General features: G+C 37.2%; 1 protein-coding gene across 5 annotated transcripts in view; it reads right to left on the bottom strand.

The window, feature by feature from the left end:
- DIAPH2 (diaphanous related formin 2) overlaps window positions 1-27,103 on the bottom strand; it is a 197,873-nt gene that overhangs the window by 73,164 nt on the left and 97,606 nt on the right. For all 5 annotated transcript variants that reach the window (XM_071569711.1, XM_071569712.1, XM_071569713.1 and 2 more), the window contains one exon: window positions 8,891-9,056. In XM_071569711.1, coding sequence (XP_071425812.1) covers window positions 8,891-9,056 — 166 coding nt within the window. The remainder of the gene's footprint in view (window positions 1-8,890; window positions 9,057-27,103) is intronic.

The raw sequence follows: 27,103 nt of genomic DNA, 5'->3' as shown, positions 1-27,103 counted from the left end.
TATTAAAGAAGAGCAGACAAATTGAATTTCCTGATGGGTGCTCATGAAAGGGTAAGTAGAAGAGATTAGGAGTGGGACAGTGCCCTGTGGTTGGTGCAGCAGAGCCGTCCCAGCTGCCAGGGATGAATGCCCGGGAAATGCCAGCACAGACTGGGGGTTGGCACGGGCAGCTCTGCTGACTGCTCAGGTGCACAGAAGGGCTTTGCTGCTGGTGCAAAAACACTTAAAACTGTCTCCTGATGAAAGGCAGAAGAGGTTTGCAGTGTTTGCTGAACCAAGTTTAAGATTACCAATAAAAAGCTGTATTGTATTACTTAATTACTCATCTGTATATGTTTGAATGATTACTAAATAGCCCTCAAGTGGACAGATTTGGGACTGTTTTACCAGCTCCTTTCAATCAATATTTGGATAGCAGAATAAACACAAATGCCTAATTCAGGTTATTCCAGAAAGAGACACAGAGCTGAAATGCACACACATTAACAAAACTGTATCATTGTCTTTATAAAAAAAAAAAAACAACACCCAAAAGCCCCAGTAAAAAAAAAAATGGCTGCTTGGGTACAATCTGAAAAGAGTAACCAAGGCCCAGAGCAGATGAATTATTGTCTTGTTCCAGAAGCAATCTTTGTGGATCAAGGAAGAGACAACTCAGCATTTTGGCAGGTGAAGCCTTGCATCATCATGTGAGCACAATCCTTTAGACTTTTTAACAAAAATTCACCCTAAGGTAAATCTGTGAGAACTGTTCAAACAAAAGCCTGACTGAGATTTGTTGTAAGGTTTCTAAGTTTCTGGCTAGAAATTCTCAACAGATTTTAAGAGAGGCTGCGAAAATTACACACAATGTAGTGTACAAAGTGTTTAAATAACAGAATAAAACTGGGTTAGAAGGATATTGCAGCTTCCTTAAAGACATGGTTGGTGCAAAGAACCATCCTAGAGCTTGTGTGCCATTACACTCCAAAGAATAACAAATGTGAGAAAACCCAACACTGAAGGCATACACTTATCCAGCTGCATTTTTTTTCTTGAGGTTTCTTACACCTTCCACTTTGTGCTTCATATTGTGCTTTGACAGGATTATCCAATTCTATTAGCTTGCTTTGGATTTTCCTGAACGTGATAAGCAAGCAAATATGAACCTAAGGAAGTGAATGAGCCATAATTTACCACAACATCAGCAAGCTAATTGAAGCTGCAATAATGCAGAGATCAATCTGAAATCACAATTAAGACAAACATGGATTTCAATTATCAAATTATCTTAATAAGATATAAGAACAAACAGAATGATGAGGCTAAGACTACACATGTGAAACAAAATTGTGGAGATTTTAGAGAGAAGCCAAATTCCTTCTAACACATGAAGCTTTTCAGAAACATGCTGGGGCAGATGTTGGCATCTGCAGCCTGCACGTGTTCTCTGGGAAGGGGTTTCTGCTACACTGAGAACATGCCCAAGGGAGCCACCCAGAGCATGCAATAAAGCCACTGGTTTGCAAGGGCTTTTCAACAGCCAAAATCCCAAACTATGCCTTGTTTTCAGACTGGAATCAGGATTCAAAATCCTCATTTAAATATTACAAACTTCCAAGATGATGCCTGGGAAAAATGACATTACTCAGTCGGACTCACTGCTATCAGCATTGAATATCAAATAAAAAATTCTGATGCAAAGTTTTTAATCCTGTTCCTTTTCAAGATTAGGAAATTTAACTTCATGTTTCTTCTAAACTATGTTTTCCCACATTACTTTGGAAAATATTACTTAATCAATGGCACCAGTAGCATGAAATATGACATCTAGTGCTTTTACCCCACTCACGTCACCAAAGAAACAAGTTAGACAGGTCAGAACAAAATCCCAACCCCATCTTTGCTGCCTGTTATTTCTACACTTCCCAGTCTTTAAGTGTTTGCCAACGTGGTGTACTTTGATTCAGTTTAATTTCTTTTATTATTATTTATCTTTACATCTTTCAGAGTGCTTCCAAGAGAAAAGTCATCCTTGTGGTTTATGTTATGAGTAGAGGAAGTGCTTATCCAGCAGCACTAACTCTTTGTAAATAAAGTTGAGTTACCACTCCTGAGTGAATTCTTTGGCTTCTGGTTCCAGTGCTTGGAAACTTTCACAGCCCACCCTAATTCCTGATTTATTCAGTATAATGATTAAAAATAATTCTCCCCAGCACTAGCTGGATGTATACACTCAGATGAGAATTTAGAGAGCTTACAAAAAGGTTTGTGTTTCATTTTTTGGGACAGATGGGAGGAAGGGTTTGCTATATACTGCCTGTTAATAAGGACAATGTTTCACTTTTGATACTACCTCTTGGGAAATTTCGCTGAAGAAAATACTTCTTGCTCATTATTCTTTATTTTTTCATAGCTTCCTGCTAGCTGGAAACTGTTATCTTTCAGACTGCATTAAAGAACTGTTACTTTTTAGGCAGAAGGGACAAACTATTCCCAGACAAATAACCAAGGAGAACAATGAATAAATAAAGCCTTTCTTTTAAGCCACTCCTGAATTACAAACTCAATTTACGAGTTTGAAAGCTGGGAATTTAGCCTGACTATGCATCATATTTCATAGTAAATCAGATGTTTATTATGTACTTATTCATGTATTGTATATTCATTGATTTATATTACTGTAGCCAATGACCTGCTGTATTCAAGGAACATTTCTAAAAAGCTACAGGAAAAAAAAAAAACAAACAAAAAACAAAACAGCAAGTCATGGAGCTTGAAATTTACTTTGAAGCAAGTCATAAGCAAACAAATATTAGAAAGAAGAAAAGGTCTTACAGGTACATTTATACTCAAGATGCTGAATCCACTGTGGTGAAAGCTGTTTCTGATGAAGGCAACATAACACTTTTTGTTTCCTGTCTGGGACAGAGCATCAATCTTATAAACTGCTGAAAGACCAGAATAGTGGTCACCAATAAAAATTGTTCAGTTTACTGATCATTTCATATATCTTATCATTTTGGGGAGATTTTCCCTTTCTGAGTGTTGCACTGCAGGGTTACTGTAAGAGATCCTGGCCACAGGGTGCCATCAATCAACAGGCAGTGCTGATACAGGAGGGCACTTCATTCCATTGAACTTTTACCCAAACCCATCCCTCATTCTGCCACCTGAGGAGTTACCCACATCTGCTTAAACAGTTACTTATACTGGAACACAACCCTTCTCCTAGTACATTTATAATGTAATTTCAATCCCTATTCCAATTCCTGATATAAAAGAGAGGGAAGCAGTCACCACTGATAAAGTTGTCTACCAGATATGAAAAAAAACACTTCACTGAACAAAAAAGCTTCCCTGCCTTTCAGAAAACTATGCCCACAAATGCCTCTTACTGCTTCAAAAATGACTTAGTTTTTAGACTCAAAATTCACCTTTAAGACTATCTGCTTCAAAGGGGAGCCCACAAAACCAAAATTTGAAACATTTAAAAACAAAAAAGAACTTTTCCAATCTAATGCTGAGGTACATATTTCATACAACTTTCACAAAGCACACAATCTGATTAAAGGGAAGTTTATGTCCATTTGCAAATGCAGGGATGACAGATTTGGTGGATGTTTTTCCATACCAACAGAAGAAAACATTCAGAAAGTGACAGCTTAAAAATATTATAGGTCATTTGATATAAACTGTGAGACAGCAAGTTAAAGTAAAGCCAAACAGAGAACAAACTGGCATTTGGCTTCAGGCAACTGATTAATCATTATTTGATAAGAGCCTGAAACGGTATCAAGCCAAAATGTATCAGGTTGCAATAGTCCTCAAGGACAATCAAAATTTGTGTTTACTTTCAATGGAATAAAGGACTAAATCAATAAAAATCTAAAAAGTATTTCTTTAGAATAGTCCTAAATATAAAATAGATATTATCCAGTGGATTTATTATTTTAATTGAAAAAACCCCCAACAAACAAAACACAACAAAAACCATCCCTTATAGTATTTTTTGGTTAAATTTCTCTGCCATTGTCAGCTTCAAGAGAATACACCTTTTCTTTTCTTCTCTTCTAGGCTTGAATTTGACTCGTGTTCCACTGGCAAAGGCAAGTCCTGCTCAAGTGCTTTCCTTACATCCTGTGATGCACCTCCTTGAAGGTTATCCAGGTTATCAAGACACACTTAGGCACAAAGTCAAAGAGGTAAATGAAGACAGAGGTGATAAAAGTACCAGGAAAAATCTATTTAAGAGCTCACTTCAAACGTTTAAATATTCTACCTAATTTTAAGATAAATTAAAAAAAAAAAAAAGGAAGGACTGAGCAAGACTCAGCAGAGCCATGAGGAGCCTGGGAGGGACACGATGTCTGACTGCAGGAAAGTGATGCACACTTTATTTCCTTGGCTCACTGTGCCCTGGGCTCTAATTACATTTCCTGCACAAATGGCTAGAGAAGCCTGGGGATGAAGTGGGAGCAGATACAGAATAATAATTAAATAAATAAATGACCCCTCTTTCCTCTCCCTGCACCCCAGGCCCATCCCCTGTCCTGCAGCTGAACCGAAAGGGCTCACAAGGGAGCGTTTGGGATGCTCAGGGGGCTGTCAGGTTATCTGGCAACGTGCAGGTGGACAATGGGCAGTTCCACAGTGTCACTCAGACTGGGAACTACCCACACAACACCTTCTCCCTGCTCCTGACAGCCCAGAACAGCCCTAAAAATATTTATTCTCTCTCAGTCAAAGGTATATGTGGATAAAAACTAAAGACTGCACTTGCTTTCGGTAAGTGATTTGAGACTTGTATCTTACAGTTTTTAAGACAAAAAATGAACAACAAAGTGCCCACAAAAGAATCAATGTTTTTAGGTAATTGTCTGTTGTTGGGAAAGTCTAGAAAGTGCTCCAACCCTAATCAGTGTCTCACAAAGAAACTGAGAAAGGCTGATACAGGAACTGACCTGCCCAGAATTGCCTTTCCTCCTGTTGTTTAGGGATAACAGAATAACAAATTACTTGTGTGAAAAAATTTTGTTGGAAAATAACTTGAAGAGAAACTACTGGACCCAAAGGAATATCCCTGTATTGCTGATATGTTTTGATCAGAAGAATGAAGGATGAAAAACAACACTGATTTTCAGAAAACATTTTTCTCATAAACTCTACATCTCTTCATTCAGCCAAACATCTGCTGAATGCTGAGACCGTGTGGAGGTGCATTTGCTAAACACTGTTCTTGTCCAACTTGCAAAAGGCAAGTCATTAGAAAAATGATGCATGCATCTCTTTTTACATTTCAAGAAATAAAATGAGCATTATTTTCCATTAAGTATGGCCCTTCCTGCAACAATTGTCAAAAGTCTTTAACATCAGTTTTCAAAAAAGCAGGTGTTTTCTTACCATTAAAATAGATTGATGTGAGTTTTGTAAGACAAACATATGAAGCTCCAGATTTACTTTTATATGTATCTGAACATACAAACACACAAAGAACTTTCTCTGTGACCTGGGGATGTGCCATTCAGAATATATTTCTAATTTAATTCTTAAAGAATCATCTCTAAAACCAGTCATATATATTCCATCTTCTTTAAATACACTAAGTTGCATGACTCCATAACATATTTTTTGGTTGTAAAAGAAAGAAAAATTGATATTACAATCAGCCTACTTAGTCAAATTCTGCTTTTATACAGCAGAATCACATGCTAAGCAAAGCAAAGGCAAACAGCTGTTGTACAAAGGTAATAGAAGCCAAGTGAAGCTTTTCTGAAGGGCTATGTGGAATTTAAGCACTCACAAAGGCCAATTATCTCAAACTATATACACTGTGGTCTCAATTAAAACACAATGTATATGTAAAGTATTCGTTGTTCACAACTAAGGTTGGAGGAAAACCTTCCCAAAGCACAAGCAACACCTGTCCTGCCATGTGGGAAGCTGAGGAGGTGGCACAGGGGCCACAGGTGGCAAACAGGGAATTCCTGCTGGAGCTCTGACACAGGGCACAACCATGGAGAATGGGAAGGGCAGCCACATCATCCAGGGGGAACTGCCCAGGGAGGGGAGTGATTAAATCAAAGCTCACGTGGAGAGAAACTTTCAATGAGAAAAGCAATGAGAAAGGCATTTATAGCTACATGGACAGACAAAGGGAGATGAAAAACAGGCCTGGAGCATGGAATGTCAAAGAGGAGTGGAAATACTTGTGCCACCTTCATCTCAACCTTGGCCATCACTGTCTCACAGGCAGCTCACACTGATGTCATCGTAGGGTTGAGGGACTCAAGGAACATTTGAATGCCTTGAAAAGGCAAAGAAGCTCCTGTTCAAGAAAGTGAGAAAACCTTGGTGCACCACACAATGACCAGCCATCGCTTCTGTTCTCAGGGAGATCCCAGAGCAATTCCTTCTGGAAGCCATTTCCAGGTACAGGAAGTACAAGAAGGAGACTTGAAACAGGAATGTTGGACATATAAAGGGTAAATTGTGACTGACCAACCTGACTGGCCTCTCTAAGGCCATGACTGGCTCTATGGGTGAGGAGAAAGCAATGGATGTTACTTCCTTGGGCTTCAGCAAAACCTTCAATAGTCTCCCAGTCAGGAGATCTGCATCCATGGGCATATTCCCAACTCCCTCAAGCCAGGCTCCTTCCAGCCTGGACTAACTTTCACACCAGCACCTCTGAGCAGGAGGGCAACTCTGACCCTTTTACAGCACCTCAGTGCAACCCAAGGTACCTTAAGTTTCTATGATTTGTCTTGTCATGAATGTTCACGACAGAAATGTGAGTAACAAAACCAAAAGCAGCAATTTGAAGAACTTCTGGACTCCTAAATAAAAATGGCCAATGGCAGAAGAAAGAAGCTTTATCAATAGTCAGGCACTAGCAGGAAGATAGGAGAATGATAAATAGGAAGAAATCAGTCATCAATATTTCAAAAATATGTGAAGTTATATTTCAATCATTTACCAAAATACTAAAATAAGTTGATGGGATCACTGGGAGAAAGGATGCAGGCATTACATCAGTGAGAACTGGGCAAACTCAATAAATATGCAAGCTCAAGGGAACCTTTGGAGAGGCTGTATATCCTCAGTCTTATCTGATTGCTCCTGAATTCTTATCGGGAGTTATTTCTTTCTTAGAGTAAATCCTACAGATTAAAGGAGTTTCAGCATCTTTTTCCTTTCTTCCAGGGAAACTTCTTGCAAACATCAAAATAGTACAGAAAATGGTAATTCTTTTTAGTAATTTTTTTCCTTATAGAAAAAAACCCACAAACGCTGTACTGTGAACTTCTAATGTTTGCCCTAGGCCTTGCTCAAGTGTCTGGAAAAAATTAAATCCCTAAACAACAATCTTTATGCCACTAAAGTCTACAAGGTTCTGCTCTAGTGGATAAAATAAGTCAAGAAATTCTCAAAAGACCTAATTACAATTACTACTACTACTGTATGTATGTGAACAAGTGAAGTGACTGAAGCAGAAGTGATGCTGTGGAAAAGAAAGTGTCTCCTCCAGCTACAGAGGCCTCAGATTTATCTGCTTTATATTGGAGTATTCTTATTTAAATTAGTATGCATCATACATATGGTCCAAGTTCATTTCATTAGTGAATAACTTAGTTAAGAAGAGGTTTAGAAGACAAAAGGACAGATAAAATGTTAAAGACCACAGCATCAGATGGATATAATTAACTATTTAGACCCACATGTAACATTAGAACAGTATTCTAGGAAATTATTTTGTCTACTTTCTAAAATAATAAAAGCTATGCAAGAATTCAGCACTTTCTAAAATTATAAACAAACTTCTGTGGAAACTCAGAAACACTATTTGTGGTATAGCTCTTCTACTTTGAAAAACCTCTGCCTACCAGAAAGAGACCTTAACACTTGATTTGTTCACTGCTAGGACATGTATCCAAATTTTAAAAAGCAAGGAAGACTGTTAAAATTGATTCAGTATGTAACTGAAATATAAGGGTGGGATTACATTTGAAAAAAAAAGCTGAAAATTTACAAAAGCTACTTGCTTCAAATCAAATGCAGCAGAAGAAAAAGATTCAACCACAGAGAGTGGTTTAACTGCACCAAACCCTTTCACAACAGCCTCTCCCACCAAGAATGTTAAAAGCAGTTTTTCCTCCATCACACTGAAAGCCTGATGATTGCACAATAAATTAAGGCAGCTCCTGGCAAGAGGCAGAGGATGAGCCCCAGCTGTATGGCAAACAGGGGTATTTCCAAGAGATGTTTGTATTCTCCAGAGACACAACGTGACATTCCAGGCATCTGTTTTCCCTGTGCACCTCCCATGGTGCAGCTAATTATGGCTCCCACAGAGCCACTGGGAAAGATGACATTAAATCCATTAAAAACTTCACTGTTTAAAATGACATTATTAAATTTCTTCATAAAAAAGACACACTCTGACCACTCTGGATGCCTGGAAATGGCAACACAAGCACAAAAGAGAACTTGTGCCAGCACTCAGAGCTCATCTCCAAGGTTTCTGTGCCACTGAGGCATCCCCCAGATCTAACACAACAGGAGTGTAGGCACGTCCATTCAGGGCTGGATTTTAACATGCTGTTCAGATCACATCTCTTTCTTGTGTATCAGCCAACAGGCAATTCTTTTTAAAAGAGGAAAGATATTTTCTAACTATTCATGTGTCTCAACCTTATTCACAGTTGAGTTGTCAAGTTACAAACTGGAGGACAACAGTTATGTGTGATCAAAATCTAAATAATTCTGGAAACATCCACCCAATTTCCTGACACAGAACAAAACACAAACTTAACTATGATAGAAAAAAGAGAGGCACGAGAAAAGAATTAAAATTGACAGAAAAAATATATGAAAAGTGTATATATAATATTTTGCAGACAATACTCACCAAAAAGAGAGTTCTGAAGTTGCTCAGGTCGCCAAAGAATTCTTCTATGCTTATTGCTTTGGGATCAAAGGTAAAGTATTCTCCCAAATTTTCATACAATTTAGTCATGTTGTTGTGCATGGTGGACAGTTTTTCATATTGCTCTCGGGCACTCTCAGCAAAGCTGTGAGGTTTTGTTAAGGAAAATGATACAAATGCAGTGCAACATAACAGTCAATAAATAAACAAAGTAAAAAAGCAAAGAAAGATCAGTACAAAGGTTAAAACTGGAAAATGTGCAAGTGCTGTTCTGCTTTCAAATATGACATTTTTATGTATTAATGTATTTCCAAGTTCATACCAACATTTCCATTTAATGATCCCTTTCCAATTGTGAAGATTAGACACTAACAGAGTAAACAAGTTACTCTATAAATTTAGAAATATCTTGGACCCTTTCCTTTGAAGAAATGATTCATTTTATAAAACACATTCCATGAAAAGACACAGTAAAAATTACTTTACTCTGAGACTGTCTGATCTCTCCCTCTGTTCAAGTCATGTCATGTCCCCCCATTAAGGACATGTATTTTATATGTAAAAAGTGCATAGCTACCAATGAAAAATTATATAGTATGACATCTAATGTTCTTTGCCTTTTATTACAGAAGTCCTCTCTGTGGAGTCTTTGCTGCCCCAGCCACACTGCTCATGCCCCAGGCTTCCCATCCCAGGCACAGCTTTTTGGGGCACACTCTCAACTCTGCAATTTCACAAAACTTACAAAAATGAAATATCCACCCACCTGTTCCAGTAAACTGACAAATAGCTTTGAAAAATGATTAGTGAGAAAAACACCATGGAACAACAGAAGTCATTTTTACTCAGGAAGTGTGGAAGTCTAGAAATGAGACTGAGATTGACTTTCATCCCAGTAGTCATCATTAAAAGTTGGACATAATGCTTAAAAATGGAAAAATGTTGCAGTGTAGTGCTTTGTGCCCCCCATGTGAAAAAATATATGTTTGGAACAATTATTTTGCAAATACAGGAAGAGTGTGAGGGAAATATTAGTTTGCCTCAAAGCAAGCACGTTTCAGGCTGCTCTTTTCTTCTCTGTGGTTGTTTATATACACAAAGTCACAAATCACTGGAAAAACCCACAACTGGTACAGGATTAAACTAGTTGTGCTGATCCCCAGTTGTGGCTGATGAAAGGGTTGTGTTGTACATATCAAACCCCAAGAATAAAAGACACGAGTTCCTCCCTGAGCTGCAGAACTCCCAGCCTGGCTCCCCGTGGCTCTGCCTGGAACGCCTCCCCTCCGTGTGGCTCTGACTGCAAACACAGCTCAGCTCCTGCTCCAGCCCTTCCCCAGGCTTGGGGCTCTAATTTACAGCCTGCTTAGGAGCACATTTCTAATTACACAACATTTTCGAGATCCCAAGCTCTCTGCAATACAACAAACAAACTGGAAACTTAGTAGGGGACAGAGACACACAGAAAAGTAATAAAAAACATTTCTTTTTGAGATTAGACTGAATCCAAAAGTGATCCTTCAGAAAACAGACAACAAATTGCATAATACAGAATGGAAATTCAGGTGGATATTCTGTTCATAACATTTCTGTAGCATTTTGATATTGCTGAGTAGCTAAAAGGCTGTCATTGCACAAGCTACACACAAGCAAGAAACAAAGCTGAAAACACCTTCCTTTGGAAAGAGGTCCGAAATTCCATCTGGATTTTCCTGCTCTAATAGGAGAGTACATACACAGTCATTTAAAAATTGGTTCTTAAAAGTATGGTTGAAAATTTAATCTAATATAGACTTTTCTCAGCAATTCTCTCTTCCCAATTAAAGCCTTGATAGCATAAGAGAAAAGCTGTTTGCTTATAATGTTCATATAGAAACAGAAACCAACAATGTGATGGATATTAATAGAAAAATATCAAGATTTTGAAACAGTAGTATCTGCCCATACAGAGCCACACCAGGGCAAGAACAGTAGCAGTTCCTCTGTTTTCAGTTTATTGAAAAGAAGTTTAACCTGCTTGGTTAGAATTTGAAGCTTGGACTGTTGAATTGCTCATCTTGACACAAGACAAACCTGGTATAGTTCAGTCCTCAATGACATTTAACTGCACAAAAGGAAATGAAAGTTTAATGGCAGGAATACATTAAATAGGCAATAATGGCACATTACTGAATTATTGAGCACAGTCTAAAAATTTAAAAAAAACATGGATTGCCTTAGAGTCAGCAGACTGCTGTCATGATCAACTCACCAAAAATACCAGGAAAATGAAATGCAAATGTATATAAAATGCACAAGTTGTACCTGTGGATCCTTTAAATAAAATACTATAATAAAAAAAATAAAGAAAAATAATTTGACTATTCCAGATGTGCAATCAATTCCTGGAGACAAAGCTCTCAGAGTCAAGTTCTCCATTCAGGGTGCACATTCACAGGAGAAATAACACAAAGTTCTAAAAAAAGCCTCAACACTGTTACTGAAATAAGAAGGTATTTTGAAGGAACACTGTAGAAACATACACTGTAATTTCAACATTATTATGTTTTATCTATGAAGTACCAAACTGCAAATAAGAAATATCATTAACAGAGAGCTTGCAAGACAAAAGAATGTCAGTAAGAGTGATGAATAGGATGAGCAAAGAGAGAATAGAATGTTTTAATTATGTTTAATTTTGAAGAAGACAAGTCAGAGCTGTAGAGACAATGATTTCCAGTCAAATACCATGTAATATTAACAAAGTTACTGTCACACTCTATATGCTTCATATAATCTTCCTACTTATAAAATATTAGCAACTTAAAACATCACCTTGAAATGTACTGACTTAGGCAAAGCAGTAATTCCAGGGAAGCAGAGCCATATGTGCCTACACCATTTCAGGAAAACCCACTAGTCAGGAATCTAAGCTACCCCAAACGTGTGTAACAGCAGAATCTAATTGCAACAGTTTTCCTTAATACAGATTGACGACTTAACAAGTGTTTATTTAAAAACTGTAAACAAGGTTTCATTTGGACTATTCTGAACCAAACCAAAAATCAGAGATTTTCCACTATTAAGTCTAAAGGTGCTTGTTCAATTAAGAGCAACTACTTTAGTCACAAGTTTGTTTTTCCACATAACCATATCTTTTAGCTTCTTTCATAACTGTAAGAAAATTCTGTGCCAAGACTTTACTGTAAATACTGTTACTCGAAAGAAAAAAAAAGCTCCCCAGTACATTGCCTAAAATAAGTAAGCAATGGATGCAAACACTACTATGATGCTACTTTACCCCATTTTGTCAGAGATAAAGAATCAGTAACTACCATCAATAGGAGAATTTATTTCTATCTGTCCGTATGACAACCACTACCATTACCCTTCTGTGTTTTCTTCCATGAAAGCAAATGAAAAAAAAAAACACAGAAATCAAGGCTGTAGATCTCAAATCAGCTGGAGGGCAAGTTATTTCTCCTACCTTAACATCTGGATTTCACACCAATATATCAGTAACTTGAATAAAAGTTAATAACACACCAGAACACCAAACACTCATTGCCCACAGGCAACACCTATTACTGTCAGCATGTCCAAGGCAAATGAAAGGCAGCACTGACAGCTCAGCTTTCATCAACAATAAATGTGCCACAGCAGAAAGTACCCTGGCCATTTAACTATGATTATAAGGAATGCCCTGGTGTTCCAGCAACTGAGGCCCCTCTCCAGGGCCACAGTCACCATAAAAAAGGAATTTAAGGGATGTTCACCACAGATCTGAAACAGCAGAAAAAAAAACAAGCCACCAAGTTGATGTCTTTGATACCTCCAGAAGATGAAAGACTGTACAGCAAACACAAAGGAGAGACCTGCCAGAAACTTCTTAACACTTCCCACAAGCTCTTCAAAGACTGACTACAAGTTCTTTTTGACATGTCCTTCCAGCTACTGGTTACAGGAAGCTGAAAACAGGAGAGAGCTGCGTTCCATTGGGAGAGTTTCTCATGTAATGTTTCATTCTCAAAAGTTTGTGTTGACACAAAAATCCTCATTTAAGAAAGAAGCAGCTGGCATTGTGGCACGGATGAATTATCTCCTAATAGAGAGCAAAAACACAGGGACAAAAGAAAACAAAGGCCCACAGGGACCAGAGGTGGAAGCTGTTGTCATGTATAAACCTACTCAACCTAAAGGGAAAGGGACCTTTAGCATATTCTATAAACTGGCACTAGAACAAAGAAGTAAAAAATAATCAGCCTGGGATTTTCTGGGAGTCTGGAAAGCAAAGCCACCTAAACTTCATTTATTTAAATATCTGATCTACTTATTTACCAGTTAACTTCAGTTTTACTGAGTGCATCAAGGTTTCTTATTCTACTGCACACACTGACGCTGATACTTATTACAAACAGAAACTGTTCTCAAAGACAGCACAGAGTCATTGAGAAAACAGAGACATGGCTAAATCATAAATCTACACCATTTCCTTTCAATTTGCCCAAACCAGTCTTTTTATGTGCATTTCTAACTGATTCTACAGGTTTTATGACATATGATTAAAAAAATAAATTATAATCAATAATTTATAACTTTCAACAGGAAAACTGGTAATCAATTTACTACTGCCAATGCAAATAACCTTTTCTCTTAAAATAATGCATATTTTTAAAACACAGTGCAAAAATACAGAGATCTAGCAGATAAAGCACACTTATCTACTACTAATATTAAAGATATAGACTTCAATGAGAACTCAAATACTTATCAAAAGATTTTTAATGACAATTACCATTAAGAGTGGAAAATTTACTACAAATACTTCAACCACACCAGTTGCATCCTGTCATTTTGAAACCCTTGCACACCCTTTCAGAGCAGGATTCTGGACTAAGCTAAACATCTTTTTTATGCAGCCAGAAGTTTGATTCAATAGTGTCACCTTTAATGAAGGATGTACCAGTACTCTTAGTTTCTAATCTCCAAGCTCATTCATAATAGAGCATCCTTTGAATTGAACTGGAGAAACACAAACAGAACTTATTAGTTGAAGACAGGAATTCAGCTTTAATAACAGTAAGTCATTTACAGTGATAGCTTTATTTTCACCTGCTATCAGTATGTAAGCAGATGGTAACAATTTTATCACTCACACTACATACATAATGGATCTCAGTGACTACATACAAGACAAGACTTCTGGAGCGTACACAGATAATTATGAATCACAATTATGTCCCTAATCTTTCCTTCCTGTTGAAAGCCTTTGCAAGAAAGAAAAATTTGCAAAAATCTTCATTACAATACACTTTGCTCTACCCAAATTAGAACCTCAAGAAACGAAGAGCCAGAGCAGGAGCTCCACTTCATCAGTGTACACAAAATCATGTACTTGTGCAGAGCTTAAAGGTTCCCTAATAAAATACCCATAAAAAGCTCAGTGTGAGAATTTCTTTCTCATTACAAAGCAAATTACCTCATCATTCAGCATTTGACAGAACAGCTCAGGAAAAACAAACAACCCAAATCAAACCACAAAAGGACATTCTCCTCAGCTACCTCAGAGCAAAGTCTATTCCTCTCCCTCCATTCCATTAGTACCTGAATTCTCATGGCCTGTCAGAACTATTTCACACAACTGCACCCCCTGTGCACAGACGAGATTTCTGTGGGCTGTGCTCATGGACATGAAGGCAGAAGGGGGATACCCATCTGGGAACAAATCTGTGACCTGCTCCTTGTCCCAGCACAGCAGAACCACACTTGAGTTCATGTTAGTCACCATGAGGCTTCTGACCTGTCCCAAACAGGCCTTAAAACTTTCATCTTGGTAAACTCTGGAAAAGTCTGTCCATGTTTACTTGCTCCCAGCTCTGAGTAATCACAGCAATTCCCAACTTTCCTGCATTCCAACTTCTCAGTGATGAAAACTCAATTTCCATTGATTTTACCACATCACTATGGACAAGAGAAACTTTATGGCAACATCTTTTCAATACTGGATTTTTTTTATTTATACTTGTTAATAAGGACACAAATATCAGTGCTTATTGCTCTAAAAGTCCATAGGAACTCTCTGGGCAAAAACTGATAAAAAAGGGCTTATAAGATATTCAGTCCAAGACACAAAGCTCCACATGCTGTTTCTTGAACTGGTTTATCCTGGGAAAAGCTACTCAAAGACTTAGGATGCCAAATTAGGAATTTCCTGCGATAGCATGAAGCAGAAAACTTTAAAAGTTTCTCTCTCTCATTTATGATCACTTGGCTCCTCGAATACAAAAGGCATCATTTTTAAATCCATGGGGTTGTGAACAGGCAAGATCATGCCTATCTTAAATAAAAATACTTTAAATTCCCCCCCCCCCCCCATCCCCGCCCAAAAACTCCAAAATTAGAGCTAGGTATTAACCTAATTTAATCTAAAACACTTGTGGGGCTATTTATTATTCAAAGAAGAAAGTTGATGATCTCAGAATTTAAAGGTTTTTCCCAGAATTGTAACAAGGGAATAACTCCCAAAGTCCATACTTCCATTGTTAACTGAAGGCAAAGAACAAAACAGTTTCTAAAAGCTCTAGAACCCTTCAAATCAAACCTAACCTTTAATCCTGGCAAAAAACAAAGCTTTCTTTCCACTGATGAAGCCACCAAAATCTTGCAACTCCTTTTGCAAAAACATGTTGAGAGGAATTGAGTTTCCTGGCAGGTGAAAAACATCCTTTTAGGAGGATGTCAAAATGCCATTCAGGATCAAAAGAGGTGGATAATTCACCTTCATTTGTTCTGAACGGAACCTGTGAGAGCTGTTAAAAGTAGGGAATAAGAAGATACCAGAAGATTGAAATAGATACAGGTACAGAGAGAACTTCACCCAGACTGTGCTGGTCATGTATTCCATGATCTCACCCTCTCAGTCTGAGCCTTCTCAGACCTGCAGCCGCTGCTTCAACACCCCCAGGACCTGCAGGGCAGGAACTGCTGGAAGTGCCACCACAATGGACATGAGAAGACAGGACAGAGGCAAAGAGTCTTATAAAATTACAAAAGAATGTCAAGAATTCCCCAGTTTATAACTTCAGCTTGTGATGCTTTCCAGGTTGTCTTCCCATACTGGTGCTACATTCAGAGATTCTGCTCAGCCCCTCCAAAGTCATGGATTGCATTCCTGGCTGGAATCCCACATTGAGAAGTCTGAAAAGGAGTCACTCTCTATGTACTCCCTGCAGGTGCTTTTCCAGCACCTTTTACAACAGATCATCTAGTTCTTAATTCCCATTTGTGACATTATGATTTTTAAATAATTTGAAACAGCATTAAGAGTGGTATTTGTAGCTGTTTCAAACTCACATCTCTCATTTTTTTTTGTGGTGGCAAACAATTAAATCACTATTTGTTCATTAATTAGAAAGCAACAGAGAAGACATGATATTCAAGCATATATCAAACAGGAAATGTTGCAAGAGTAATGGATTTATAGCATCCCTTCCCCAGGGAACAACTAGATAAAAATCTCTTTAGATGAATAAAAACAAGAAAGAAAACAATGAAAATGCAGCAATTACAAACAAAATGATGCTGTAAAATTTGTTTTGCATATTATATTCAAATTAATTGTGACTGTTTGAAATACCACAAAACATTGACAAACATGTTCTAACAACAATAAAAAGCAGTTGTAGATCCATATTTCAGCAAAAGGCTGGTAAGGGAGCCACTCCCAGAAATATTATATTAACTTGGGATCACACAATCAGATGCCTCAAACAAAAATTATAGCTTTTGGTGCCCTAAATCTTTCAAAGAACTGAAACCACACTGCCTTCCTCTTTGATCATGGAGTTTTTCCTTCCTTCATGTGGATTTAATTAAGAGAGGGATGTTTGAGCTGTCAGTGGCACCCAGTTTTAACAAGCTTCAATCAGGAGACTGATGGTTCCATCATCTAGATAAAGATTTTGGTAAAGTGTGGGGAAGGAAAAGAGAAATGCCCCCCTACATTTCTAGGTTTCCTTTAATGCTACAATGTCAGAATCCTCAATTTCTTGTTTTGAGAAATCAAAAAACCCTTCTGATTGTTTAATGTGATCAGAGCCCAAATCAAGAAGGAAAAGGAATTATTCTGTCATCTGAGACAAAAGTACAGAATAATTTTATTCAAATTAAGATTTGTTTAGCACAAACAACTGCTGTAATGAAGTGTTCAAAAATCCAAGCAGAGGAGAAAATGAAAAACACTAAAAATGACTCTATTTTCCAAACCAGTATTCTGAATACCAGTTGCCTACGCAAAACCACACACCATAAATGATTTGAGTTAAATGGTGCATGTCCTTTCCCTCCTCTTTTTGCCTCAGAAATGGTTCCGTGGTATTAATAACTTATTGGGCAATTATTTTCTAGAAGCTCAGCACTGCTTGCACACAACCAGCCTTGCCCTGAAGCACTGGGAGTGAAACACAGCAAAGGGAGCAAAGTGAAGGAATCCCTCAAAATTCCATCCCGGACAAGACACTCAATATTTCCTGAACAACTCTTTTGGTCAGACAGAAAAGCAGATCATGATCACAGGGCAACCAGGATCTAAACCCAAAGTTTCTTTTATGCACAAGCATCACCTGTTTCTTAATTACATTTTTCCCCTTCAAAAAATTTTTGAGATTTTAAAACACATTTTTTGGGGGAAACAGCAAATTGTGGAGGGCAAAAAGCAGTTCCATCATCAGCAACGTTGCTGTAAAGCAGAGCCTCAGGACACTCTGGGTTTGAGATCTAAATCCCCTGCAGCTCCAGGGATTTCCAGAGTGCACTCTCCCCTCAATTTCTGACTTTAAAACAAGCATACCACAATTAGAAAATGGATCTCTAATGGATTATCCCCCTAATAGTGCACAATTCTTTACCAAAATATCTTCCAGTGATCTGCACAACTTGCTTTAATATAAATTCAAGGATGAAGGCACAGTTTCCCTCAGGCAATTATTCACAATCAAGGAGCTGTTAGATTTCCATTAGATGTACAGAAGTAGAATTTTGTTCATGGAATTTTATTCTTTAAAATCCTGTAAATGAGCAGCTTTTTTCTCCCATATAATTTCTCTGTGCCTGTGTAGATTATTGTCAAGAAGTTTTCTCTCACTAGCTAACCAACATAAACTCGTTTTATATTCTCCTCCTTTCTGGTATATGATCCCCTCTAAATCTTCCTCAGCATCAGCTTTGAAGCCCAGTTTTGGGTGCAGTACAGAATGGAGCTCCCTCATGTGGCACATCCACATAATCTTAGGGATTAAACATAAAATCCAACACAAATCTCTAATCAAATGTCTGCATTAAATGAACAAAACTGCATACTATATAATTTACAGAATATATGTTTTTCAGTAAAAATAAAAATTAGAAAAAACAAGCTGTCTGAAGTTCCTGATTGCCACACAGCTGCCTGCTGCATACCCTTGTCTCCCTCTTTGAGATATTCACCAATTTCTACCTTTATTTATACTCTAATGGAATGTCCAGATTATCTGCACACTCCTGTTCACGGGATTCAATTAACCCAATATGAAAAGAAATCAATATGAACTGATGTCCCCTCACATCAGGCCTTTCCTTCCGAAAAGGAATGAAAATCTGAAGGTAGAAATAAGCTGTCAAAGCAAATTGATAATCTGCTTTGTATAACACAAATTTCATTTATAATGTTCCATAGTTCTTGTATTTTAAACTATTAACTTTATGAAAACTGAGCCTTAGTCCAGACCAGTAAAAATTCAAAGCATCATTTTCCAAAGAGATTTGTCTTTTTTTTTTTTTTTTAGAACTGACATCAAATAGTTGTAAGAGAAAAGAACGTTATGCACTAATACATGACACATTATTAGATGCTTTTCAAATTCAATCCAAGCAAAGATTATACCTATATAATCCTATAGTTATCACCTGGAACACAGTCAGCATTTTCAGTTTGCTTTAAGGAAGATGAATCAAACAGGAAAAAAATACAGAAAAGAAATAATGTATGATAATAAAGGAGTGGAAAGCTCTTTAAAAAGCACCATGTGTTGAATTTGGCAAGAAGACACATTTCATTCTTTCTGTGTCCATCTGAACTGAGGGGAAAACAAGAATGGAAGAAAAGAACTTTTCAAAAAGCAACATTAAGGCAACAAAAAATGAATGCCAACTGACCCTGAACTGGGTAAACTCACCATCTGGGGAAGCTCTTCAACAAACCTTCCATGAGACATAAGTGAGGGCAGATAAGCACAAAGTTTTAATTTAGTTCACAGATGCAATAATTTATGAAGAATGATATGCTTTTTCATGAATATGAGTTACAGCACTTTTCTTTCATACTTTTTGTCCCTGTGTGCTTCTGCTTTCACTCTTCCTCCCCTCTAGGCCCAGCCACCCACATTTGGGTGAGACCCCTCACCCTGCCAGCCCTGTTTGCAGTTCTGGGGGAAACAATCTGCAGCCTTGCCCAAATTCTGTGGTAAATGGTATCTATACAAACATGACAAAATCCTGAAATCAACAGGCTTACATTGACATCTCTACACAACCAAATAGAGAATGCACCCTTAGCAAAACTCAAATTAATTAATTTTCCTTTATGAGGAACATATTGTCTACACTGCATTTCCAACTGTGTTTGCTTCTTGGTTTTACCTCATAAAAAGAGCAGAGAGTGCACAATTTATCTTGCCAGCAAACGACACCCTCACACAGGCACGTGTCCATTACTGGGTTTTTCCATCATAGTATCCCACACTATTAGGTCTTGATTCCTGATCCAGAACCCTTCAGTATTTCTCTCCCTTGTATCTGCATTATTTACTGATTTTTAATCTGATAATTCAACTGAAACACCGTTTGCCTTTTGTTACAGACTCTTCCTAAAGCAAGTACATAAAAATGGACTTTCCCCAGTCCCTGAAGAACCTGAATGATTCCTTATTCCACCAAACACATTGTTACTTCTCATCATCCTGTGCTTATACACTCAAGGCCTGTACTCTGAGGCTGATCTTGTCTCAAAGCAAATCAAGAGTTTTCACATAACTGGTCAAGCACTGAAACAATGATTTACTAATATCTCTCTGTTGGCTTATAACATGTTTTGTTCATAAAAGAATGGAATATCTCCTGATCACTTATGCAGGTCTGGGTAGAATTCCTTTCCCAGCAATGAACATAAAGTTATTAAAACAGAATAATATAAAAAGGGAATAAAGGCAGGTACCAAGCAAAAGCACAGCAAAGTACTGTAAAAAACTCACATTGGATAAAAATAAACATCTGGAACCTTGCCAGATTAGACATGACCAATTTAAAGTTTCCCAAATTCCATTTCACTGAGCAACACACAGATTACATCAAATTAAACAATTAACATGAAATATCTGAACAGCATCTCTGGTACTTGATGGTACAGAATAAAAACAGACTAACAATTCTTTTGATGCACAGTGCACCACAAAGGAACATACAGAATTTCAGTGCACCTCAAGAAAAATTTCATACTTTGGGTGATTAGAAACCACACACACAAAATCACCCACATTTACTCCAGAAATCTTCAGTATGCCTCATTAAAGCTGAGAAAGAGAGGCAGAACACAGAGGAGATGGGATGAGATTTGCAAATTATGGTGTGCTCAGGTTTGAGATAAACCTGCTGCTCCACACACCCTACAAAAGCCCCTGTAATTCCACTCTGCCTTTTAAATTTACAGATTTCACACAGAAGACAGACTGACAGGCTCCTCCACCACTATTTCTCACATATCTTAGTATTTACTCAGAAGAAACAAAGCAAAGGGCATAAAAATTAAGGCAAAGAAACAGCTTAAGGAAAATGTACTTAATTTTATACTGTGTCTCAGTAGAAAAACTGGACTTGACCAAGCAGAAGATATCAAAGTTGTTTTTCCACAAGGTTAAACTCATCTTTAATTGGGAAATATCTAATTCTATAAAGGTTGCAGCTTAGTAACCATGTATGCTCAAAGCACAAGAGTAAATAAAGGAAAATAGTCTCCTTTTAAATGGCCAGTATAAAAAGCTTCAAAGCAATCCTGAAATTGGGTTTGGAACAAGATCATGACAAACTGATTTTTTTCCCCCCACACTAATTTAGAAAGAACAACTAGCACCACTGGCATTTACTGTATTAAATAACAAACCAAATGTAACTGGTTTCAGTCATGATCAGAAAAGGAGATTCATTCTATTAAGACAGTAAAATAATTGGCCTTTTTTCAGCAATAGATTTTTATAAGTTACCTTTACCAAAAGATGCACAGCACTCACCTGCTGCATATCACAGCAAACACAACTGGATAATGCACTGTAGGTTAGAATATTTACAGCAGAAACAGTACATTTAACCTTACATTAATTCACTTATGCCTATTGCCCCTCATGTCAAACATCCAGTCACACAAAATGTGACACCAGTCACTCAAATATTTCAAACCAATTTTAACGAGGGGATTATTTTTTTTTCATTCCAGGGTGAAAAATTAGATAAACGAAAGGATTAGGAAGTGCCACAAGGCCATACTGACATTTCTCAGTGGAAATCAAACTGAACAGAAACAGTTATATCAGGACTGTCAGCGAAGGAGATGATCTCCAAAAATAAATAAATAAACAGATTACAGCTTCTGGCACTGTCTGTGAGTGAGTGTTGCTGTGCTGCTCATCAGAACACATTTCTGATGCTGTGCCTTCCCACTGCAGTGGGTCCTGGCCGTGTTTGGGATCTGCTGATTATCTTATTTTTAAACTGGTACATACTCAAAGGTAACTCTGCACAGACAGATCATTTCACTCTCTAAAGACCACAGAAACAACTTAAGGACATTTGAGCTCTACAACATCAAATAGTGGGGTTTTTTCCCCATAGCTTAATAATGCCAATTGAATATCTGTGACTAAATACAGTTGAAATTGCTTGGAATCTGATTTTGAATTTGGCACACTCAGTTCTTCAACAGGATTCAAAATGCTGAGATGCCACGAGCTTAAACAATTAGCAGTGCAAGGATGGAAGAAGAAAACACTGTTTATTCAGTGATGCCCTGAATTTTCTAAAAAAGCCTCTAGTTTGGAAAAGTAAAGCAGATTATATGTACAAACTAATTCTTCCTATCTTGTATCACAGTGCTTTCAGAAGTGGGATTTTCTGCCAATGCTGATGAAATACGTCAGCCCTCAGCTGTACCTCGAGAATTACAAGCACCATCAGTTTAATCAAGTGTGTCTTGGTTGCTTCAGCAGCCCCATTTCAACAGGAGCCGAGTGCTCCCAGATAAAAGGGTTTTAAATGTAACCTCTCCGAAAATGATACACTGTCAATTGCCTTTTCAAGAGTGCAGTTTAGTGATTCTTTTCCTGCATTTGGGGCAACACAAAATAATGCAAATCTGGGGCACTCAGACTTGGGAGCTGTCAAACAGCCAAGAGAATCACTGAAATCTCAAATCTATACTCAAATCACAAATTTAACTGTCTCAGAGATACAAAACTTAGAACAGAGCGTCCTAGATGCAAAATTAAATGTACACCAACCACATGATATTTTTCTTTACTCATGTCAATCAATTTGCATAAAAAACTCTCTAGAACAGACAGTACAAGTTGGAAGTTCTTAAGAGCATTTTATGATCTCATTACCAATGAATTCCAATTGATGCAAGTCTGTAGGAGGGAAAAAATTGGCATTCCTTCTACTTAAATATATGTTCTATTTCAAAAAGTTCCTTGAAACATGAACAATTCATACACTAAAATTAATTGTAAAGCAGAAAACATACAGCATTATAGGACTTACAATTACTGCTTAAGGCCTTTTCCATTTAAACATAAAACTCCTTAAACTAAAGTTTCAACAGCAAATAAATGGTTGCTTTTCTGTGCTGTACCTTCAGTAAGCAGTGCAAAGTTTTTTGCTTCAACTTAGTAATAAGCAAAAATAGGGGGTTTCTTCTATGCTGCTAATAAAAAGTTAAATTAATCACAAGTTTCTTTTAGAAGAAATAATTTCTCGTAATACAAAAATAACAAATTCTTAAATAATAAATATCAAGTATGAGAAGTCTCCTCCTATTGCTGGATGCTCATTGTAATATTAAGAAAATGCTGAAGTTCATCATTATTTCATGGGTGGTAAAAAAATAGACCATATGATGGCCTCAGCTGATCCTCTTAAGAACTGAGTAAATCAAAGTTCAGAAGGGTTGAATGAAGCTTAAAGTAGTCTATTTTTCCTCACTAGAATAATAAAAGGATTTTAAAGTTTTATTATTTCTGGCCTTTCCTCACTTAAAAACAATGTCAATAATACAAATTTAGTGTTATTTGTTCTGTTTTCCCTATATTAGCAAGAAAGAATAACAATTAATGGTTGAAAACAATAAAAAAATTCCCTGGTTAAGCATTTAACCAATTTTCAGTTGTTCTCTGAGGTAAGATTTGTAGAGAACAGCTGATATTTGGATCTACTAAACTGAAACAAATCACTCCTGCTGCATTTCCCTCCCCTGTGCACACTGAGTGATCCAAGCCAAGCCTTTCCCTGGAGCAAACACACCTTGGGCTCTCTGCTGGCTGCTCCCTGCACTTTGGCTTGACCTGCAGACAGGAGAATTAACTTTAAACAAATGCTCAGCACTAAGAGCAGAAACCACCCTGATGATTTGTATAAGGCAATCACAATCTAAAACATAAATAATAAAAGCCATGCTCAGTTTAGAAGCAGTAAGGCAGATTTCTACCCCTACAGAATATTTAGGAAGAGTATTTTATCTGGATAAATAACCATGATTTCCCCAAAATATCTCCTTTAGTCAAGAGCCGAACTTGCAAATGAAAGTGTTTTCAAATGTCATTTTTGTAGATAGCAAAACCATAAAACTTGATATAAATATTGCAAGAAAAGGCACATGTATAAAATTGTTTTAAGGATTATATATGACCTAGAATTTGAGAAATCATGGAATAGTTCTCTTTTCCAGTTCCCAGAGTACTGAGAAATGCCTCTACATTTGAAAACACATTGAAATACATTCAAGCAAAAGACAGTTACTTATCTGCAGGGACATATACAGAAATTCCTAGAAATTTCTTCCCTCTGGGGTTATTTGTGTGAAGTCCCTTTTTATGAACCAATTCAGATATTAATGTACATTTTCAGGCAGAAATTAAAACACCAGTACATGTCAAGGTGTCTGAAAAACAAAAATAGGTTTTTCTGAAAATGACATCTCCAAACACTTTAAGTGAATTATTTTTCCATAATAAGCCAGGAGGAAATCCCAAGTGTTAAGAGATGACAAGAGTGTTAATGCCATTAACATTCTTTCAGCACTTCATGTCAGTGTGTAAATGATGTCCTGCTGCTCAGTCACTCTGAGAGGGGGGAAAGGTTCCCCGCGTTTCCAGATGCTGAGATCCTGGTGTGGAGCACATTTGCTCTTCCCCCTCTGCAGCTCAGCTCCTACCAGAGAACCCTCCCTTGTGTTTAATGCACACTGAACAGCTAATTTTCAGTGTATAAAAGTCCCACACACACATAAAGCAAAGTTCTCCCCAGATCATTTCTGTACAATTGAAGTACATCAAGTAAGGAAATAAACCCCCTCACATTCAGTTGTGAAGCAGCAATCATTATTAGATGGAACTGTGAGCATAAATACATATCAAGTGAGAATACATGCCTTTCAGGAAGGCAGCTTTTTTATTTCATAAAAAGGATTCTGTTCTAATGAATGGTGTTCCTTACTGAAAATTAAAATTAGTTCAGAAATTGCTGCTGTTCCATTTAATGATAAGATGAAGGCACAGTGCTTTGAAATTTCTTTATCTGCAGCAATTTTTGCTCTTTCATTCATCGTTCCCTTAATTTTGAAATTCTTTAAAAATAAGCTTTTAGTTCTTCACATGTATGTAATCAGTCAGAAGAAATGTTAGAAATGGCAGCATTTATTGCTCTGGTAGGCAAAAGATTTTAATAAGATTAGGCATGTTAATGTCTCTTAATAGGGTAAATGATACAGCTGAAAACCAGAAAAGCCACATAAACTCTGCATTTCAAGATATGCCAGTGCATCTAGGACACATTATATAAACACATTAATGTAAGATTGTTTATAAAACATATAATGGTCCAAAAGCAAAACAGCCCAAGTCACTCTCTCCAGGCAGCAGGACAACAGACAGCTTGGACCCAGTGACCAACCCTGTGCCCTCCTGCCCCCTGGGCACCCCTTCTCTCCTCCCCTTGAGAGCTCCTGTCTGTTTTCTACAGGGACAAACTTCTGTCATTGAGTGTGTGTGTATGTTGGAAGGGGGAAAGAAGTCATATTTATTATTTATGTATTTATAGTTCTAAGTCAAGATTAATTAAAAAGTTAATTCTGTACAACTTTCCATTTATTCCCTCTGAAATTGCTTTTGATTCTGTTGTCTTTAATCTTTGTTAATAACATTTACATTTAAACTCCATTAATCTGAATATCTTCCTCGATCCCCAACTAGACACTCACATTTTAACATCACTGGAAAGAAACCAGTGTATACACCTACAGCAAGTAAATCTAAAACTCAGAGTTCTGCAATTAACCAAAGGAAAAAAAAAAGTCTTCAATTAGAGGCACAAACACTGAATTAAAATGAGTGAAAGCCAGACTTGGCTTAGTCTGTAATTACTGTTCTAAACTGTTGAATCAGACTCCCCAGTGCTGCATGAGCAGGGCTAATTATAAAAGAAACCTCTCACATTTAAAGTTGAATTATTTACAAATTGTTCTTCAAGTAAAGTGCAATTCCAGCCATGGATTAAATCATAAAGAAGTTGTCTTAGGAATCACACATTAGCTATTTAATACAGCAAGAAAGTCACAGAAGGAATATTTTACTCTCCTTTTTTTTTTTGCTTACCCATACTACATTCTCCTCTGTGTCACAGCAGAGCTATAACCCTCCTTAGGAAATCAGCTATTTCTTGTTGCCAGCCATAGGGTGAACTTCAGGATCCCTGTGGCCTCAGGGCGTTGGGAGGACTCCTCAAAACTCAGGCAATTAAATACTTGCAGAAATCTCAAGGCAGACAAACTGCAACGCCAGCACGATGGCAAGACAGCAACTATAAAAGCCACTTGAGAATCCCACAGAAATATTTCCACACAGTGACCTCCAAAAGTGCACAGTGGTCACTGCAAGCAACACAGACACACTTTTTTTGTCACTCACAGTACCAAAAACTTATTTGTTAAAAAAAGTGAAGAAAACATAAAATTTCTTAATTTCTTTCACAGAATTTGCTTCTATATTATAAATACTAATTAATTTCATTATTATGAGTGGCATTGTTATTGCCATTGATCTCATACCTTGGTATGATACCAGCAATATTCCTTGCATGTTCTCTGAAGAAGGTCCCATTCATAATTACAGGAAAGAGAAACTATGCCTTGAGTTAGAGGGTAACTCCTGCATCCTAAAACTCTCTGCTGAGACACATCTCAAATTTCCTGAAACACTCAAGCACTGAGAGACATGTTCAGTCTGAAATGCTTTAACCTTCTAATCTCAGTATGTGCCATCAACAACTAATCTTCAACCAGATGACAGAAAAAAAGAAATACACACTGAAGACCTGGGTGTCATTTTTAACAATTATTAACAATTATTCTTCAATCTAATAACAAATAAGGGTGTGTAGAAAACTTTAAAATACTCAGTGATAACCAGAAACAAATTTGAACATTTGATATAATGGCAGATGACTTTCTAAAAAAGAAACCCAGGACTTATCAGGTCATCTATTAATTATGCAAACATAAATCCTTAGGTAGAATCAGTTCATTTCTTACAGGCTTATCTCTTTTGTCAAGCCACCAAATCTACCAGTTGATAAAAACTGTCAGGCACCCCCATTCCAGGTGCCTGTTTTAATTACCTGGAGCTGGTAATCCAGCTGTGACATCAAGATACCTGCACTGAAGCAAAGCTGCCCAGGAGACTTGCAGCAATTAATTATCAAAAATTTCATAGCACCCTCCTATTGTTACCAATAGAAAGAAGAATTAGTACATGAATGTTTTTAAACTCTTTTCCACTGTCAGACAAGCTTTCTTCTAGAAGAACTTTAGGTGATAAACTGCAGAGAGGAAAATGTTAAATTTAACCTACTTGGCTCTGGTTT

The sequence above is a fragment of the Pithys albifrons genome, chromosome 14 (assembly GCF_047495875.1).
Source record: "Pithys albifrons albifrons isolate INPA30051 chromosome 14, PitAlb_v1, whole genome shotgun sequence".
NCBI lineage: Eukaryota > Metazoa > Chordata > Aves > Passeriformes > Thamnophilidae > Pithys > Pithys albifrons.
Note: the sequence above shows the minus strand (reverse complement) of the source record. Positions and strands in the feature narration are given on the sequence as shown.